We start from the raw sequence: 21,031 nt of genomic DNA, 5'->3' as shown, positions 1-21,031 counted from the left end.
TTTTAAAAACGTTTTCGATTTCAAATCGCTAATCTTCTTCTAGGATTTTTATTTCCTTACTAACCTAACTTGATTACTACCTTGATTCATCTTACTTCCTTTAATTTTCTTTAAATTCTGACCCTGCGTGGCTCAGTCGTTTGTGTCCAATTCTTCATCTCAGCTGCAGGTCATGATCTCACAGTTAGTGAAATCAAGCCCTGCATCGGGCTTTGCGCTGATAGCACAGAGCCGGGTTGGGATTCCCTCTCTCCTCTCTTTCTGTACCTCCTCTGCTTGTATTCTTTCTCTCTCTAAAAATAAACAACAAAAATAAATAAATTCTTATTGCCTCCTGGCAAGTTTTAACTTCTGTTGTAGACATTTTCTTGACTGGTCTGTCACATACTTGTCATTACATATGACTGTTATATGTCCTCTGGCTTGATAAAGTATATATAATTATTCTCGTTTGATACACATTTATTGATTTTCAAATTCATCTATTAGCACATTTAGAAGGCAGAGTGATTTTTTTTACCCCAGATTTGGATAGCATATCATAGTTCCATTACTGTGTGATGTTACCAGTAATGCATTTAGACTGATCTGTTTGTGGTAAATTAATTAACTTAAACATAGTAGTTCTTAATGGAATGTGTCAGCTGAGAGAGAGGGATGTACCAAGGAAACTTACTAATCAAGTTTTTGCATTGCTGCTTTATATTATTCCTGGGACTAAGAGGTATTTTTGAACATTCATTTTTCATTGTATCTTTTTCTTGATTTATGTAGGCACAGGAAAAACAGCCCCTTTAGTTTGATATTTACTCATGTATAAGTGTGTCTACCTGAAAGACTAGCCTTGGTGTTTTACGTTCATTGTGTCAGTAACTTTGGAAGCTCCTGAAGTCCATCCATTAGCCTCATGTGTTAATTATACAATATTTACTTTTCCTGCAAAGTAGTTTTATCAGACTCATATTTGAATATTGGTATGAATATGTGACCAAGAAAGGTGCCTTTTAATCATAAAATAGTGTTGAGTAGAGTTAAATAAAAATGCAGCTCATAAAACAATCTAGAATCTTTTCTTTCTTCACTTGGGGCACCTGGGTGGCTCAGTCGTTTGAGCGTCCAACTCTTGGTCTCAGCTCAGGTTATGATTTCACAGTTTGTGAATTCAAGTCCTGCATCGGGCTCTGCACTGACAGCATGGAGCCTGCTTGGGATTCTGTCTCCTCTCTCTACCCCTACCCCCACTTGCTCTCTGTACCTTTCTCAAAATAAATAAAAATTAAAAGAATAATGTATTCTCCATTCATCATAATATTGTCCTAGTTGGTAGTTATCAATATGTTATTTACATTTAAAAACATTTTAATGGTGTTTGAATTTATAACAGTTACAACTACCAGTAATTCACTTATCAATCCGTTAGTGTTTATTCATTATTCTGTAGTCTTGCTTTAAATATATTTATATATTTTTACTACATATCTAAGAACATATGGTACAGAACAATGTAGCTAAAATACACTTTTTAAATTTTATTTATTTGTTTTTGAGAGAGAATCTTAAGCAGGCTCCACACCCAGCACAGAGCTCTGTGTGAGATTTGATCTCACAACCATGAGATCATGACCTGAGCCAAAATCAGGAATCAGGTGCTCAACTGACTGAGCCATCCAGGCACCCCTAAGATTTTATTTTAAGTAAATCTGTACTCCCAACATGGGGTTCAAACTTATAGCCTCAAGATCAAGAGTCCCATGCTCCACTGACTGAGACAGTCAGATGCCCCACAGTACGCTTTTCTTTTTGATTCACTTGAATTCTCTAAAAGGAGACCTTCAGGCATACAGTTTACTCCATAGACTCGGTCATGGGTAATTGACTGCCAAAAAAATTCCATATGGAGTTGCTACCTTGAAGAATGCTTTGATACTGTCTAGTGGCTCTCTGCCTTTTGTAAACTCCATTGTTATATTTGCACAATGATTGTTCATTCAGTATTTTAAAAATTACTGATTTAGAAGTCAGAAAACCTTTTGATCAAAACCACAATGAGATACTACCTCACACCTCTCTAACATTATTGGTGAGGATGTAGAGAAAGAGGATCTCTTTTGCCTGCTGGTAGTAATGAAAACTGATGCAGTCGCTCTGGAAAACAGTATGGACGTTCCTCAAAAAATTAAAAATAGAGCTACCCTACAACCCAGCAATCACACTACTAGGTATTTATCCAAGGGATACAGGTGTGCTGTTTCGAAGGGACACATGCACCCCAAGGTTTATAGCAGCGCTATTGACAGTAGCCAAAGTATGGAAAGAGCCCAAATGTCCATGGATGGATGAATGGATAAAGAAGATGTGGTATACACACACACACACACACACACACACACACACACACACACACACACAATGGAGTATTACTTGGCAATCAAAAAGAATGAAATCTTGCCATTTGCAACTATATGGATGGAACTGGAGGGCATTAAGCTAAGTGAAATTAGTTAAAGAAAGACAAATATTGGGGCGCCTGGGTGGCTCAGTCGGTTAAGCGTCCGACTTCAGCTCAGGTCACGATCTCGTGGTCCGTGAGTTCGAGCCCCGCATCAGCCTCTGGGTTGATGGCTCAGAGCCTGGAGCCTGCTTCTGATTCTGTGTCTCCCTCTCTCTCTGCCCCTCCCCCATTCATGCTCTGTCTCTGTCTCAAAAATAAATAAACGTTTAAAAAAAATTAAAAAAAAAAAGACAAATATCATATGACTTCACTCATGAGGAATTTAAGATACAAAACAGATGAACATAAGGGAAGGGAAGCAAAAATAATATAAAAACAGGGAGGGGGACAAAACATAAAATACTCTTAAATATAGAGAACAAACAGAGGGTTACTGGAAGGGTTGTGGGAGGGGGGATGATCTAAATGGGTAAGGGGCATTAAGGAATCTACTCCTGAAATCGTTGTTGCAAAATATGCTAACTAACTTGGATGGAAATTAAACAGTAAATAAGTTTTTTAAAAAAGCTTTTGAATATTCTTGTTCTCTTTGAAATTGTTTTTATGTCCCAGAGGCACAAATTTATGCTAGAAGTTATGAGTTAAATAGGCTGTGTGTATCTGCTGGATACAATATCTGCACAGTGTTATTTCCTAGGTATTTGTTTATTAGAAGTGATAACTAGCTACTCTGACTCTAAATCAGCAATTGTTTATGGAGCCCATGACATACGTTGCTCTGAGCGCTCTGTTCGTAGCTATAGGAGGTGCCAGAGAAAGGCCCTGCCATCAAAGCACTTGCACTTTTCTTGTCTAGGTTGGCCTAAGTTAGCTACTGAACAAATGACTGCAGTATGATTACCCATTAATATATTCTATTGGTTTAATTTTGGTTAATTTCATACATACTCTTCATGTGTCTATACCACTTTCAACTTTTCCAAATCTCATCAATTTTGCTTAATTAAATTTAATCTTAAAATTCAAATGGAGTGACAGTTTGGTTGAAACTAATCCATGAGGTCAGATAAACTGATTTTTAGTTTATTTTTAGCACATATTTAGCATATATTTTTAGCATTTTTGGAATAATTTATAAATATGAATCCATCAGAATCACTAAGGTGGTATTAAACTGCTTATAATCATTGTTGACAATAAGTTGTATTACTGTCTTTGATCTTTGGCCTCCATATTATTTAACTCTTGATGTTATTGACCAGAATACGGGCTTTTTGAAAGTGAGATTCTGTGCCTGTATCACTCAAAGGATTAAATAAGATTTCTACAATACTACAAATAGCTGTCTCCCCCCATAAAGACTTTCTTTTTTTAATATTTATTTATTTATTTTGAGAGAAAGAGCACAAGCAGGGGAGGGGCAGAGAGAGAAGGAGAGAATCCCAAGCAGGCTTCATGCTATCAGCACAGAACCTGTTGTGGGACTTGAACCCACGAACAGTGAGATCATGACCTGAGCTGAAATCAGAGTCAGATGCTTAACTGAGCCACCCAGGTGGGGCCCCCCTCCCCCACAAAGACTTCTGATAGAAAGTCTACATAATATAAAACTGGTTATATCATGGCCATACCCACATTAACAAATCAGTAGGGGGGGTTGGTGCCTGGGTGGCTCAGTTGGTTAAGCATCCAACTCTTTTTTTTTTAATGTTTACTTATTTTTGAGAGAGAGAGTGAGCGAGTGCATGCAACTGAGTAGGGAAGGGTCAGAGAGAGATGGAGACACAGAATCCGAAGCAGGCCCCAGGCTCTGAGCTGTGAGCACAGAGCCCGACATGGAGCTCGAACTCACGAATCATGAGGTCATGACTGGAGCCGAAGTCAGACACTTAACTGACTGAGCCACCCAAGTGCCCCAAGCATCCAACTCTTGATTTTGGCTCAGGTCATGATCTTGTGGTTCGTGAGTTCGAGCCCCATGTTGGCCTCTGCATTGACCATGCAGAGCCTATTTAGGATTCTCTCTCTCCCCCTCTCCCTGCCTCTCTCCTGCTCCCTCTCTCTCTCAAAATAAATAAATAAACCAAAAAAAAAAAAAATAATAAATCAGTAGACCTTTGTTGTGACAAAGGTTTACTCTGTATAGAAAAAAAAAAAAGCAATTGCCTATTGTTGTGAATCAGTAGGACTTGTGCCGTCATTCATATATTACTGAACATAACTTGAGTAAAATCTTTTGGGGACTAATTTTCATAACATGAGCCATTTTTATATATTATTTCTTATGTAAAATTAGATATGTTATAAATGCTGGAAGATGGAAAAAAAAAAAAAGAAAGGTTGGACTGGCCATTGATTTTGATCTTTCCTGCTCAGTAGCAGCCCACATCTCTCTAGAAATTATCTCATGGGAAAATAGAGCTGTTACAGATATTTTGGCCTCATATCTTGGTCAACAAATTTTAAGCACTTGTAATCATTTTCTTTTTGCCCTATAGGATATATAAGAGACTGTGGAATCATTCATATGTGGCTTTAAATCCTGTATTCTTCACATATAGACTTTATCACCTTGGAGATGTTACTTAACCTCCTTGGCTTTTTGTTTTTGTTTTTGTTTTTTTGCCAATGGGATAATAAAAGTTCCATGTCTTGGGAATTGACTGAGGTGACCCATGTGGAACTGTTAGCGCAGTGCCCTGTCGATGTTAGGGGATTGTTAGCCTCTTTTGTTAGTCATATGCTTCACCAGACTCTCTCCCAAGTCTTACCTAAGTCATTCCTTCTCTTGACCTTTACTTGGAAATTTAAATTTTAAGGGTCCCACAACAGACTAGTTTTGTTTTGGAAGGGGGTTCTTCCCTGACTCTCCTCTCCCCTTGGTAACAAAATCTGTGGGTTTTAGCATAAGAATTACTACTCTTATGGGAACTTCCCAAGCAGACCTCAGTTGTGTGGCTCTTAATTGTGCCTGTCCCAAATAATTCAGTGTATTTCCAGGGTTCTGTGAGATTCCTTGGATACTGAAAGAATGAAGATTCTTTCTATATAAAGTTATCCATAATGTGAACTGTTTGACAATCTTCATATATACTAAAGTTAAACCCCTTAATTTCCAGAAAGGTTTCATATGATCATGATACACTCCTATTACAGTGAAATGCTCTATTAATGAAGAGAATTAATGAGCTTTTAAATTCTTAGTCACCATTGTAAAAACTTGTTTAAACTTCTTTATATTCTTATCAAATAGATAAAAAGCACAGATACCTGGCGTTGACTCATTGTAAAAACAAAATCAGAATTGACAGTGACCTGCCATAGCAGTCAGAGTTAGATTCACCAAGGTCTGAATCCTGGTCCTGCTCCTTATATATTGTCTGACCCCAGGCTTGTAAGCCTGCCTCTCCAAGCCTCAGATGGTAATGACCTCATGTGGTTATTGGGAGGGTGAAGTACCTGTAAATATATATAAAGCACCTAACACCTTGCCTGTCATGTAACATTAACTTTTTCTATTATGACGTAAGTCTGGCCTTTACTTCTCCATATTACTAGTTGACTAACATATTTCCATGCTAAAAATGAACTATTTAAGAAATAGCTTTTAAAAATTATAGTTAACTTGGTAGGATTCTATTTTTGAGTGTTTTTCGAATATCCTCTGTGTGCCAGAGCAATGAGCTGTGTTAGTGCTGTAGTCAGACTCTTTGGAGATGCAAGGAAGAGAGAGATTATGGGGTTTATTTCAGTACAATGTAAAAAGGACCCATGAAGTTTCCTCCATTGCAGTGAACACATGCAGTCTCTGGAGAACTTGGTTATTCACCACCCAGGGAAGTGTAAAAGTAGCTCTTATCGGGTAACAGCATATCAGGGGACCCAGGTACAACTCTCATGTTTATTTTCATTGCTTCTTTCTGTCCTTCCATCGCTGACCTCATCTTCCTTCTAATTTCTCTTTGCTCTCCCTTATTTTGTCTCACTGATCCTAGTTACTGCTTTTTTCTCTATTTTGGTGCCATTCTTCCTACAGTGACACATCCATGTATCTTGCAAACTCCCACAGTGGGCAGATCTGGTTAAAATATAACAATACCATCTAGTATAGAGGGTCTTTGGATGAGGGCAAATTATTGCACTGGCCAACTGTGACTGCTGGAGGGATTCACGTTTATAAACCATAGTGCCCCTGAGCATCAGACACTACCTTCAGAAGGGGAGGTGGCTATGACTAGATAGGTGCCCTGGCTTCGAGTTGGGTGCCTTTTGTGGCTTGTCCAGGACATTTGCCTGGATACAAAAATGAGTATGATGTTGCGGTCTGTCCCAGAAGAGCTCCTAGTGTGGTGAGGGAAGCAGATACTTAAACCAATACTGGACTTTATGCTGTATTATAATTAATATTAACATGGTGGGAGGGAGTGGCAACTGCTGTAGAGTGGGAGTAGGAAGTTCTTGATGAAGGCATGTAAGATGATAGGGTGGTTCTGTCAGGAGAAAAAAAACATCTGCAGTAGCAGAGAGGTATGAAATATCTTGGTGTACTTAAGAGAGTACTGAGAAGAGGGCAGTGACTAGTATTTAAGGGGCTCCTGGAAGAGGGTCTATATATGATACCAGTGAGGTCAGAGAGTCAGAAGCAGAAATAGGAAAAAATCATCTAGAATTTAAGGGAGAGGACATCTATAAGAGTGACAGTCCATTTAAAATAGCTGGTACTTGGGGCGCCTGGGTGGCGCAGTCGGTTAAGCGTCCGACTTCAGCCAGGTCACTATCTCGCGGTCCGTGAGTTCGAGCCCCGCGTCGGGCTCTGGGCTGATGGCTCAGAGCCTGGAGCCTGTTTCCAATTCTGTGTCTCCCTCTCTCTCTGCCCCTCCCCTGTTCATGCTCTGTCTCTCTCTGTCCCAAAAATAAATAAATGTTGAAAAAAAAATTAAAAAAAAAAAATAGCTGGTACCGTGGGAGGTCAGATAAAGAAAGGACCAAATGGCTTCATTAAGAAGGGGCCACTGAACCATTTCATTTGTTAGCAGGTAAATTCTGTCTCTAGAAAGAGACTAGAACAAGAAGCCTAACCTCAGAAGAGAAAGGTTCTCTGACACTCTAGATTGATCACAAATTTATTCTGAGGAATGTTTAGAACCAAAAAAAGCAAGAAACCTCATGTTTTCTAAATAAACAGGAAAGGAAGATAAAGCTTAATCTGTAACAGTGTTTAAGTTTCTCATATTTGTCTGGCTAAAATTTCATTTATTTTTAAAGTCTTCAAAATACTTTCCCAAAATACATTACGTTTGTTTTGTCAAAGAGTCAGAAATATACAAGCTATTACTTTAGATAAAATAACAGGTATTGGTTGTAGGTACTAGGTCAAAAATAACTCTCCAGAACACTCTTGTTTAACCAAAATGAATTAGAGGCCCTCTAATCTCCTGGTGATTTAGCAACTATCTGTTTAGATTAGTTTGTGGGTTTAAGATTAAGATTTAATATTAATATTATTATAGCTATAATGTTCATTGGATAAGATGACACATGACTTCTCTATCCATACACGATTTTTTTCCTAGTCAGTAGCATTAGGATTTACTGTATATTTCAGTGAAGCTAAGATCCCATTGGTTGTAAATGGAACCATTATTTTATATAAACCCTGCCATAAATTACAACATTTGATTGTAAGAGGCATTCAGATTTCAGAGATACTAAAATGTGAAAAATACACATTTTAAAATTAATGATATATAATTATTATTTATGAAGACATTAGAATATTTTGGTTTATATTTACAGATTAATTTAGGAACAACAAAAATTGCTCTACTAAATAACATCTAAACTGCAACTGTAGTCTTAATTAAAAACAGAACTATAAAAAGAATGACATGAGTAGTCATTAAATTTTAAAACTAGGAAGGTTCTTAGGGCTGTCAAAGATGTTAATACATGATTATTCATTTAATATATGCTTTGATACCTATCATAAGCCAGACATTGTTAGATGTTGTATATATAATGATGGATAAAACACTGGTCCCTGCCTTCATAGAGTTTATAGTTCTTGATGGGGGGTCGGGAAATAGGTTTGCAAATTGCAATGAGTACTTTAAAGGAAAAGTACAGTGCTGTCAAAGAATGGAACAAGGTGGGGGCGGTGCCTGGGTGGCCTAGTCAGTTGAGCATCCAGCTTCGGCTTAGGTCATGATCTCCTGATTGGTGAGTTTGAGCCCCACATCGGGCTTTCTGCTGTCAGCACAGACCCAGCTTCAGATCTTCTGTCCCCCTCTCTTTTTGCCCTTTCCCCACTCACACTCTCTTGTCTCAAAGTTAAATAAACATTAAGGGGCACCTGGGTGGCTCAGTGGGTTGAGTGTCCAACTTTGGCTCAGGTCATGATCTCGGATTCATGGGTTCAAGCCCTGCATCAGCCTTTGTGCTAACAGCTCTGCAAAAGTCTGTCTGTGCAAAAGTCTTGAGCAGGAAAGATGTTGGAATTTTTTAGACAGTGAAAGAAACACAAGGGTGGGGTAGAGGTCTAGGTGATTTTCAGTTGAGATAAGACCACATGGTGCATAGCCACAGTGGACCTTTTAAACATTTTTGTCTAAGCCCAGGGGCAAACCACTGGAGGGTTTTAATAGAGGAAGTGACACTGGCTGCTCTGTGAAACCTGGACTGGAGTAAGATTCAAAGTGAAGAATCCCCCTTAGGAGTCTGTTAGTACAGACCAGCTAAGATGGCAACTTGACCTGAGGGATTGTGAATGGAAGATACATTTTCTTGAAGATAATTTGCCAGTATTATCAGGAATCTTAAATTTGTGTACGGTCTGAACCAGCACTTCCATTTCACTCCGTTGTTCTGAAGAAACAGATGTATGTAAAAGTTGAACTACTCGTTTGCTCATTCCCTATTATTTATTGAGAAATTGGTTTAAATAATTACAGTATTTTCGGGGCGCCTGGGTGGCGCAGTCGGTTAAGCGTCCGACTTCAGCCAGGTCACGATCTCACGGTCCGTGAGTTCGAGCCCCGCGTCAGGCTCTGGGCTGATGGCTCAGAGCCTGGAGCCTGTTTCCGATTCTGTGTCTCCCTCTCTCTCTGCCCCTCCCCCGTTCATGCTCTGTCTCTCTCTGTCCCCAAAATAAATAAACGTTGAAAAAAAACCCAAAAACAGCAGTGTTAAAAAAAAAAAAAGTAAATAATTACAGTATTTTCAAACAAGCAAAAAGGAAAGAGGCAACTCATGCCAACTTTAAGGAGGCCACATCTTCCAGGAAGAGGTGTTTAGACAGGGAGAGTCTTCTGGTGGGTTCCTGGGAGAGAGACACTGAAAATACAGAATGGAGAAGAGATACTCCTAAAACAAATGTGGGGGAGGAGAGATATTTAGGACCAAAGGGAAGATAAGCTCTCTTGTCTGGGAGTGCAGGAGCTTCTGGTGTAAAATGTACTGCAGTTCTGCCATGTGACTTATTTTTTGAGAACTAGCCTGGGAACCTAGCCACGCCTTGCAACGTTGTTACTGGAGGGGAAAGTGTTTGCTTTTCAAACTAGAGAATTGTAAGTGAATTTTTGGTATGCAGTCAGCCCATAAATTCAGTTGCCTGTAAATCTGAGCTTCCCTGGGTAAGTAGTAACTGAACAGGATGAAATTTTGTGAAAACGTTTCTCTATCCCTGCCTTTTCCTTCCCTTAGCCCTCCCCACCCCCTACTCTCTCACTCTCCTCTCCTTTTCTTCTTTCTTGTTCCTTCCCTTTCTTTCCTCTCTTCCTTTCCCTCTCCTCCCTCCTTCTCTAGTCTTCTCTTATATACCCCAAAAGTTATAGTTTATACTATAATCAGAGCAGGAAAAACAGCCAGGCACTTCTAAGTAAATAAAAGAATCTCCTTCCTTTCCTTCCTTCCTTCCTTTGCCTTTTTTCTTCTCAGGTAGCCTCTTTTTTTTTTTTTTTTTTTTTTTTTTGACAGATTTTTTATACCATGTGATGGAAATACTCTACTACATGCTCTTAATGCCGATTTGCAAGTTTTCAAATGTTTTGTACTCTTTGCATTCCTAAAACTCTCTAGACCAATCTCTGCACAGGGATGTTTAACTTGTTGATTTTCACTCCCCTCCAGAATTGATGCTTTAGGAAAACCAGTTAACCATTTACTTTCTAGTGCATATTTAGTTTTAAGTTTTGGTGGTTCTCTGAAGATACTGCTGCTCTGTGGTTGTAATTATCTGGAAAATTCCTAGAGGAGTTTGCATTTCACTTTTTAGTAAGCTTGCAGTTATCATCCCTGGTATTTCCTTGAGTATTTCCTTTTCCTATCTATGTAGAAAAATCAGTTTTGTAGCTTTATAGAATTTCCAAAATAGTTATTGAACTTAGCTTATTAGTATTTTTTAAATTGTTACTTCTCCCAGAGTGCAAATGCTTTAACTGTTTCCTTATGAATCAGGTTTTAAAATCCATGCATATGTATATTGTATCTGTTGTGTATATCTGCATGTGGATATAAGTGTATTTGAAATTAGTGGATGCTTTACCTACTAAAGGCTAAATAATTTTAGGAGGCTTTTAGGATTAATTTTAAAAAATTACTAGCTTACAGATTATTTTATTCTGATAACTCCACAGTATATTATGGAGTAAAGGTCACATGTTTCTGCCAATTTTTACATTTTATATATGGAGTGTCCCCAATACTTTGATGTGGAAATAATGTTACAAGAATACAAATCTAATCATTTAGGCTTTGAACAAATATTGTGAGATCATAGAAGATGTGGTTAGGTTTCACTTAGCTTATTAAATATTGATTTAGCTTTTTTCGGAAAATGAGAATATCCACCAGATTCTATCTATATTTACTTAAATTATTGGAAATCCTTAAATTATTGGAAATCCTAGAGTAGTAAAATGCTCTTCTAAATATTTGTTAAATACTTCAAGTATGTGAGAGTGGTATAAATGGAAGCAGTGCAGTCTTCATGAATGTGTTTCTTAATGCAGTACTTAATGTCTTGGGATCCATTTTGTTAACTACCTGTAAACAAAGGTCTGTGTTAGTAGTATTAGTAAGCCTGCACCTTCTAAATAGAACTTTTCTTTTTAAAGGCATTATTACACTCACATTACCATACAACATTGAAAAACAGAGTATATACGATTCACAGTGACACTTTCTTTCATACTTGGCTTAAATCGTTTGAGGTTTTAGGAGTTACCTTTTTAGTTACATGTCCACTGAAAATAGAAAATACTATTTATTCTTGGAAATTTTTTATATACTAATGTCCTTCTTATTGCTCCCTCCATTTTAGTCGCGAGATGGAGAATAAAGAAACTCTCAAGGGGTTGCATAAGATGGACGATCGCCCAGAAGAACGAATGATCAGGGAGAAACTGAAGGCAACCTGTATGCCAGCCTGGAAACACGAGTGGCTGGAGAGAAGAAATAGGAGGGGCCCTGTGGTAAGTGTCTGTTTACTTGCCATAAGGAAGAAAGCATAGGAAGAGATGGGAAATTAAGCATAAGTAGATCCTCTTGTAAGCTTTTTTTTTCTTCGTGATTTTAAGTGCAGTTATTTGATTTGCTTACCATTCTAGCCACTTGGAATAAAACATAGCTAAAACTATGCTCATTAAGCACCTTAAATTGTTCTAGAAACTGAACTGGTTGGATTGGGTAGCTAATGCTTAAAGCAACACTGCCCCCTACTGTCAGTGTCTAAAATCCTTTTGGTAGAGATTTATACTGTATTTTAAGAAAGAAAAGCAATTTTCTAATGTTCTCTCTCTAAGATAGGATCCAAAGATCTGAGTTCCAGAAATCATCCAGGAAAGCAAAAACTGAATAGCCTCATAGAGGTTGAGGTAGATTTAAAAGATGCCCAGGGTTTGAGGAAAGAAACCTAGATTACTAGGATTAGGAGAGAACGTCATACCCCATCTTTTGCCGTGGTTATTCTCTTTTAAGGTATACAAATACTATGAAATGTGCTTCTCATTCTTACAAAGGAGGTAGACCTCAATTGTTAAGTGATCCCGTATCAGCTTGTATCGGCAAGTTTTTTGTCCTTTATAAACAAAGATAAGTTAAGATTGATTAGGTTTGGGGTAATGGTGGGCATAATCATAAAAGTTATTGGGCAAGCTACTCACCTGACATTTGAAACCCTTGACCTTTACCCTTGCCAAATGACCAGCTAGCTCTCCATTCATCCCACTTGCCTATTTAAGTTCAAATTGAAATTAATTAAATGTAAATAAAGTAAAAATTTAGTTCCTCAGCCACATAGCCATATTTCAAGTGCTTGATAGCCACATAGACATCCCTCATCATTGTGTTGTCTTGCATGTTCTACCTACTGGTGTTTACCCATGGAGCCAATATAGAATATATTTAATTGTTCCTTTATCTACCAGCTTTTTAAGCTGTGTTACTCATGAGTCCTTTCCTTTCCAGCTGAGCTTCCACATCTCTTCCATTTGTTTTTCATAGGAAGTAGTATGGCGAGAACCCCTCACTGTTTTAGTAATCATGTCAGAGGATAAAGATGAAGAAATCAGGAATTTATCTTAGAAAAGCGAAAGTTCTATTGAAATAACTTATAGAAGGGAGTAAATTTCTACCCAGTTACTACAAAGAACTTTTGAGTAGGTAAAGCCATTTGAATGTGTTGCTTTCTGGAGCTCCTTGTGCTAGTGGAGAGTCTAAATCTTTTGAGAATACCATAAAGCAGAAATTACAACTTTTTAAAAAGAAGCCAATAAAGCCAATCCTTTATTACATATAAACTAAGGACATTCCATTTTCTAAGACGAAATTTTGGTTTTTCTCACTGTCCCCTTTCTGGAAAATCCTTAAATACAAGACAGAGCTAAAGAGGGAAGAGATGTGTGGAGTAAGACATGTGACACGTAGTCCTTAGCTCAATTATACTACACTGTATGTTACAGTTTACAGATTTCATATTACCCTTAAGAAGTTTATAGTCTACTTGGGAAATCTGATTGTGTTTATTGTGTCTTATATAAATTACATCAGATCCTTCTTGAAATATAAGTGAGGTATAAATATCTCCAGTAGTGAAAATGCAACTTATAAATAAAAATAAAGGCATGAAATACCACAGAACAGTTTGTGAGTATACACCAAATGTGTGGAGTGGGCAGAAAGCAATGATGACTTAGAAGAAAAATGTCAGGCTGACAGAGTTAAGGGCACTTTTGTTAAAGGTAGGATTTTAACCGAGCCTTAAAAGATGGGTGTTTTCACCAGGTGAAGGTATGCTACCTGGTATGCTGCAGGCTAGAGATGTGGATTAGAAGGGAGAGTGGGAGTGAGAGTGCAGGACAAGGCCAGGTTAGGCGTGTGTGGTAGGCACAGCAGCTGGCTAGTAGAACAGTAGAAGAGTAGTGAAAGGAAGGTGGGGATGGTTGGCTAAGGCTACAGTGTATGGCCTTTTGGTCATAGCTAGATTAGGTCTGTTGAGAAATAGCAGGTTTTATAGCCTGCATTTGTGCTTGAGAGGTTGATCTTTTAAATATCTAGCTTCTTTTGGTGATTCTGAAATATATGTCTAAACTATTGTAACATAACATTGCAAAAAAAAAAAAAAGGCAAAATGGCTTTGTATCGATTAGACTATTCGGGCACATAAATTACTCCCATTATTGTTTTCAAGATCCTGCATTTTCTCAATAGAAATGAAAAAACATCTACTTTAATCTAGTTGAATAAGTTAACTGTAGAAGGTATAAGTGCTTATTTTTCACATTTGTTTACTAACCTGTGATTGTTGATTTTTAATGTTAAGTGATTTAGGGCACATAATAACAGATAATGCTAAATTTCTAAAATTACATAATAACATTTTAACTAATGATAAAGCCTACGTTAATGAAATCTGTGGGTAAAAAGTCTTACATTTATATCATTTGAAGTAAGACTAAACAAAAGTTGATATGTTGTCTGTTATATTTGTATAATATTGTGTGATGAAAAACGAGTTCATCTCTTAGTCTGTTGTGTTCAAATTTACTTATTTTTTATATTTTTAAGTAATGAGAATATTGGAATTTTAATTCAGGTGGTAAAACCAATCCCTATTAAAGGAGACGGTTCTGAAACTCACAGCTTGGCAGCTGAGTCTCCAGGAGAAAGCCAGGCAAGCACCGCTTCACCAGCTCCCAAGGGCCGCCGCAGTCCTTCTCCTGGCAGCTCCCCGGCGGGCCGCACAGTGAAATCTGAATCTCCAGGAGTAAGGAGAAAGAGAGTCTCCCCCGTACCTGTAAGTTAATGTTTCAACAAGCATGTTAAGTTTCTACAATTTTTAGGTTCATCTGTAACACAGAAAATATTGCTAGACATCTGTTAAAGCAGCACTTCTCAAAGTGTGCTCCACAAGCCCTACGTTGGGGGAAGAGGGAAGGTCCTGGGACCTTTTCTGTGGATCCGTTAATTCAAAGCAAATTCGGTAATAAAACTGAGATGTTATTTGCCCCTTTCACTGCATTAACATTTAAATTGGTGGGTAAAGCTGCTGGTGCATTCACCTGAATTAAAACTGTGACAATAGAAAATGTATTCTTCACTTGGGTATTTGGCATTTTCCTTAAGACTAGTTAAGTGAAGGAAGGAACTTGAAGGAAGGCAACGGAAATGTTTTTTCACCAGTGGTAAAATTTGAGATTTCAAGCAAAAATTAGAATTTTGGAAAACTATCTACCACTGTCAGCTTGACAGTTTCCCAATCCTTAAAAGAATTTTCTAATGAGATCAGTGATTTTATCAACTGTGATTTTTTTTTTCCATATATATCGCACAGTGAAATGTGTGAACATTTGAGAGATCTGCATAACTTAGTGAACCAGTATTTTCCCGATGACCAGTGCATGATGAAACAAAACCATCCTTAGGTAAATGATCCGTTCAAATTGTGTGAGATATACCATCTGGATTTTAATGTGTAACAGTAGGAAAAGTTTGTTGGTGTGGTTTCAGATTCCATATCAGTCTCCTTTAAGAAACCACTTCTTTGGAGTAGTATCAAAAAAGAGTGTTCATAATTATTGTCTTTTACAATACCTTTCCCAGCTACATATATTTGTAAAGCCACATTTTCTTCATGTACTTTAACCAGAACATAGTATCACAGCAGACTGAATGCAGAAGCATCAATGAGAATCCAGCTGTCTTCTATTTTAAATCAGACATCAAAGAGATTTACAAAATGATAGGTGCTAACTTCCAGAGAGAAAATGAAAGAATGAGACCTCTAGTGGCAAAATGCAAGTTAAAATTGACTTTCTAAACTTGAAGAGCAAATGAGTGAATGGTAGAATGATTAAGGTCATGCCTACCAAGGGGAGATTTGCATATAAATCCTTCCAGAAGTAAATTTTAAGTGAATCTTTTCACATTAAAGCCCAAGATACCTACCAGTATTTATTGGCTTTATGTTGACACACCTTTAAATGAGCTATTAAAAAAAAAACAAAACTTAAAATAAGAACAATCATGAATCTGCAAATTAGGTGGAGCTCAGCAAGAGTGACTTCTGTCTGTTCCTCATGACATCTGTGGAAGTTAGAATATCCAAAATGCTTCCTTACTCCCATATCTGGTGTTTCAGCTGGGATGCTAGAACAGTTGGGGGCTGCTGACACCTCTTTCGTTCTCACAGCATAACACCAAGTGTTGCAAGGTAAGAGAGAACATGAAACATATTTTCTCTCACAGTCCTAAGAGGGAGTCCACCCTGCTGACATCTGCTCTTGGACTTCTAACCTCTGAAACTGTGAAACAAATTTCTGTTAAGCCAAAAAAAAAGTGTATCAGGAGGGCAAGTCCAGTGTGGAAGTTCTTATAAAGCTGCCTCTGGGGTGCCTGGGTGGCGCAGTCGGTTAAGCGTCCGACTTCAGCCAGGTCACGATCTCGCGGTCCCTGAGTTCGAGCCCCGCATCAGGCTCTGGGCTGATGGCTCAGAGCCTGGAGCCTGTTTCCGATTCTGTGTCTCCCTCTCTCTCTGCCCCTCCCCCGTTCATGCTCTGTCTCTCTCTGTCTCAAAAATAAATAAACATTAAAAAAAAATTTATTAAAAAAAAAAAAAAAAGCTGCCTTATTTCCTAATGCCTTATTGCCCAAAAGTAGTTACATGCCAGTTGCAAACCCGGAATCAGTGTGGTGGGGGACTCCACAAGGGTGCAAGTACTGGGCAGTGTGGTTCATAGGAGCCATCAAAGTAAAAGTCTACCACGAGTACATACAAATTACATTTTCCTTGCCCTCTCCCACTTTAGGATAGATGTCAAAGTTACCCCTCATTTAACAGCAACTTAGCATTTCATTATCTGGATAAATCATAGTTTAATGAACTTCATACTAATGGGCATTTATATTCCTTCTTCACTTTCATGACTAAGAAAAAGTATGCAAACATACTTTTTAGTTATACATCATTTTGCACATCTGTGAACAAATCCATAGTATGAATACTTAGGTCACATAACATGTATACGTGTACTTGTGTTTTTTTTTAATAACTGCCTATTAAAAAATAATGGCTGTATTGAGATATAATTCCTATACAGTACAGTTTACCTGTTTAAGTTATATAGTTCCTTGGTTTTGGTCTACTCAGAGTTATAGCCATCACAGCAGTCAACTTTAAAACATTTTCATCACCCCAGAAACCCCAGACCAAAGAGCAGTCTATCCTCAGCCCTAGGCAACCATTAATGTACACTCTGACTCTATATATAATTTGCCTTTTCTGGTCATTACATATACAGTAAATGGAGTCATGCAGTATATGTGGTCTTTTGTGACTGGCTTCTTTCACACAGCATCATATAAGTTGTATCCATACTCTCTTTGTTTTAGTTTTGTTTTCCCCCACAAACTGTGTTTACTTATCAGTGTGTGCATTGGGCACCTGGGTGGCTCAGTCAGTTAAGCATCCGACTTCAGCTCAGGCCATGATCTCACTATTCATGAGTTCAGGCCCCACATTGGTCTCTCTGCTGTCAGCAGCATGGAGCCTGCTTCAGATCCTCTATTCCCCACTCACTCTTGCCCTCCCCTGCTCCCACTCTCAAAAATAAATAAACATTAAAAAAATTTTTTTTAATTATCAGTGTGTGAATTTTTGCCATGTGCATTCATATTTTAACACAAAGTATTAGTTGTGCCATATCATTCTTCCTCTTTGTTGTTGTTTAACATTCAAAACTAATTTCTGATACACCCACTTCTCTTTATGTTTAAAAGTACTCCATTTTTTTTTAAGTTTATTTATTTTGAGAAAGAGCAAGAAAGAGCTGGGAAAGGGCGGAGAGAGAAGGAAAGAGAGAGAACCCCAAGCAGGCTCCACACTGTCACTGTGGTTACAGGGCTCAAATTCACGAACTACAAGATGATGACCTGAGCTGAAATGAAGAGTCAGACGCTTAACTGAGCCACCAGGCACCCCAGAAGTACTATACTTTTAAGTTATAGAAGATAACATTCTTTTGTGTGGATATACACATTTGGCTTAACCATTCATCAGTTGATGGACATTTGGGTTATTTCCACTCTTTGGTTATTATATATAATGCTGTTGTGAACATGTGTATATGAATCTTTGGGTGGACATAACTTTTCACTTCTCTTGGGTTTATACCTAGAAGTGGAATTGCCGGGTCATGTTTTCCATAGGAGCTGTACCATTTTATTTCCCTACCAGCACGGTTCTAATGCTTCGTGTTCTCACCAACATTTATTATCTTGAACGATTAAATTAGGTGTCAAAAAGAATTAGAATTCCCACTGACCACTGATGGAAAGACCAAGTTCTAGGGGAATCAGTGAGGTAGAATGAGAGTGGTATATGTCACCCTCACCACAGGAGAAGTTTTATCAGCCTTTGGTGAGATGTCTTAATCTGGGGAAAGTCACTTGCCATTAGTTCTCTACACACTGCACCATGGGAGGAATTGCATGGCAGCATTTATATGCTCTTGCAAAAGAGCATTTGGTAACACCTTAAGTGGAAGTGAGGAAATGGGATATTTAATTTTTATCACTAGAAACAAGTCATTGTGCTTGCTTCTAAGTGAATTTTTATGCTTTCCATCTTGGTTTACATAATACTCTTCAAAGAAGTAAAATATTTACAATTTGTAAAATTATCACATGGTTGTCTCACTTGGCCATATATTTATCATTATTTATAGGGATGACTGTGATTTTAGAAGTTTCTTTGTGATGAGTATGTCAAATAAAAGCATTTGCAATATGCATTTTGTCCCATTATATTTGGGGGCATTTTTTCAGAATATAAAATGCCACATGGCCATGTGATACGACCTTTTTTTTTAAGGTAAGTGTTTCTTATCAAGAAGTAAGCAATTTACCTAATACAAAAACAATGTTGTGAAGTTTCAGAGCGGGAGAATCACACCACCTAGAAGAGCCCCTTCCCCGGATGGCTTCTCACCATACAGCCCTGAGGAGACAAACCGCCGGGTAAACAAAGTCATGCGGGCCAGGCTGTACTTACTGCAACAAATAGGACCCAACTCTTTCCTGATTGGAGGAGACAGCCCAGACAATAAATACCGGGTGTTTATTGGGCCTCAGGTAGGATCTTTCACCATTCTACAGTTTATTAGTATTTGTTCTTCTTAAGTTTAGATGACTTATTTCTCTTCAGTAAACTAAAGTGAGTTTAAAAAATATTTTGGGCTGATAAACATTTTTATTTAATGTATTTGTGAAGGTTTCTACTTGAGAATACAGATTTGATCTATTTAATAAATTAAGCAAAAATAAGAGATTAGTTCATACATAGATTTTTCTTGCATATCCTTATATATCTTACATAAGAATAATGAAGCAAATAGAAACTTTGTTAAACTTGGAAATATAAAAAAAAGTGATCATCTTAGGAATTCTAATAGAGCTAGAGATTTGTTAACCCATAAGTTCTCTTTTAACTCTCTAGAACTGCAGCTGTGGACGTGGAACATTTTGTATCCATCTGTTATTTGTTATGCTCCGGGTGTTTCAACTAGAACCTTCAGACCCAATGTTATGGAGAAAAACTTTAAAGAATTTTGAGGTAATTTTTAATAAGTACCTTAGAGTAAAATTGTTAATAAATTTTTACGGCTCATTCCTGACACTTCTCCATGAGGATTCATTTTGAAGTTATAAAGACACAGAAGAATTATTTGAGCCTTATCTCTTATAATCTATTGACTTTTTCCTCCAGACTGAAAAGAATGTGAACACTGACCTGCTATTATTTTGAAGCTCTTAAATTGGCTTTGTGAAGAACTTATGAAATAAAAGACAAATAATTCAACCTCTATAGAATTCTTTATATGTTATTATGGCATGAATATCATTGTTACTGTTTTTTTTTCAATGTTAGGTTGAAAGTTTGTTCCAGAAATATCACAGTAGGCGTAGCTCAAGGATCAAAGCTCCATCTCGTAACACCATCCAGAAGTTTGTTTCACGCATGTCAAATTCTCATACATTGTCATCATCTAGTACTTCTACATCTAGTTCAGAAAACAGGTTAGTACTATTTAAGGAATTAAAAGCATTAATCTAGTGTTACTTTTTAATTTTAGAGGTAATTTTTTATACCTACTTGTTAAGCTGCTCTAAAGTAATTGACCTATTGAACCTTGGCTTTGAAGTTAAAATCAAGGGTAAACAACATAGATCATCTGAGCATGTGTGTGTATACACACATATATATGCATATATATATGTGGACTTCTCGTCCTGAAAAACCACACTGTTGAAAAATGGCACCTCAAATATCAGAATATAGTAGAGTCATTTCACAAGAAAAATCAAGTGGCAAGTATAAATATAAGTGGCTACTGTTTATCAGTCATTACTTTGTGCCAAGCATCTAATACGTTGTCTTATTCTGTTCATAGGCCAACCTCATTAGGTAGGTTTTATCACTCTTTTGCAGATAATGAAGGTGCAGCAGTGTGTAAAAAATATGTCTATAGTTTTATTAACAAATTATATACAAGGCAAATGGTTTTCCAAAATCACTTTGAAATGCAGGATCTCTAAATTGTATGACATCACTACTTCTTTCATAGATCTTTTCAGGGAATCCTCATTACAGGCTGTTTTACTTGTGAGAGCCCAAGGATACTCTTGGAAACAGACTAATCACTTGTAATTAAGAGATGCAGTAGCCATTAATCACAATTATTATTTAAAATCTACAGCACTTCTCAAACTTTTTCATTGCCTAGGTGATAAGAATGAACATACAATACTGAAGGATATAGCCTAAAATGACCAGTGTGAAAAATTTTTCAAGTCTCTAGTATTATAAAAATTCTTGTCAGTTATCTTTCTTTTCCAAGTTCCTTATTGGGTTTAATGTAAAAATGAGTTTTTTAAATCACTCCAGAAAAGAGTGCTGCTTTTCTTAAAAGGGCACCTCCTATGTGTTCCTGAGGCACCTGTTTGAGAAGCACGGGTCTAAGTGATTAAATCCCATCTTCATCCATCAGTTTTTTATGTATTGTAACTACTTCAAAATTCACAAAT

At 37.4% G+C, this 21,031-nt stretch overlaps 1 protein-coding gene and 1 long non-coding RNA gene across 6 annotated transcripts in view; one reads left to right on the top strand and one right to left on the bottom strand.

Annotated features, from left to right (window-relative positions):
• Positions 1 to 21,031, bottom strand: part of LOC121015706 (uncharacterized) — a 76,316-nt gene that overhangs the window by 2,814 nt on the left and 52,471 nt on the right. Inside the window, exons 5-6 of one of the 2 annotated variants that reach the window (XR_005783949.1) lie at positions 14,589 to 14,742; positions 13,253 to 13,331 (exon numbers count right to left, since the gene is read on the bottom strand). This is a non-coding gene — a long non-coding RNA (uncharacterized LOC121015706). Of the gene's footprint in view, positions 1 to 13,252; positions 13,332 to 14,588; positions 14,743 to 21,031 lie in introns of those variants that run through there. The other variant, XR_005783945.1, reaches the window with a different exon arrangement.
• Positions 1 to 21,031, top strand: part of MAP3K1 (mitogen-activated protein kinase kinase kinase 1) — a 78,248-nt gene that overhangs the window by 33,838 nt on the left and 23,379 nt on the right. For 3 of the 4 annotated variants that reach the window (XM_040452837.1, XM_040452855.1, XM_040452847.1), the window contains exons 2-6: positions 11,772 to 11,922; positions 14,544 to 14,744; positions 18,878 to 19,078; positions 19,443 to 19,559; positions 19,875 to 20,023. In XM_040452837.1, the coding sequence (XP_040308771.1) occupies positions 11,772 to 11,922; positions 14,544 to 14,744; positions 18,878 to 19,078; positions 19,443 to 19,559; positions 19,875 to 20,023 (819 nt within the window). Of the gene's footprint in view, positions 1 to 9,946; positions 10,084 to 11,771; positions 11,923 to 14,543; positions 14,745 to 18,877; positions 19,079 to 19,442; positions 19,560 to 19,874; positions 20,024 to 21,031 lie in introns of those variants that run through there. The other variant, XM_040452865.1, reaches the window with a different exon arrangement.

This window comes from Herpailurus yagouaroundi, unplaced genomic scaffold, assembly GCF_014898765.1.
Source record: "Herpailurus yagouaroundi ecotype Mexico unplaced genomic scaffold, PumYag 29, whole genome shotgun sequence".
NCBI lineage: Eukaryota > Metazoa > Chordata > Mammalia > Carnivora > Felidae > Herpailurus > Herpailurus yagouaroundi.
Note: the sequence above shows the minus strand (reverse complement) of the source record. Positions and strands in the feature narration are given on the sequence as shown.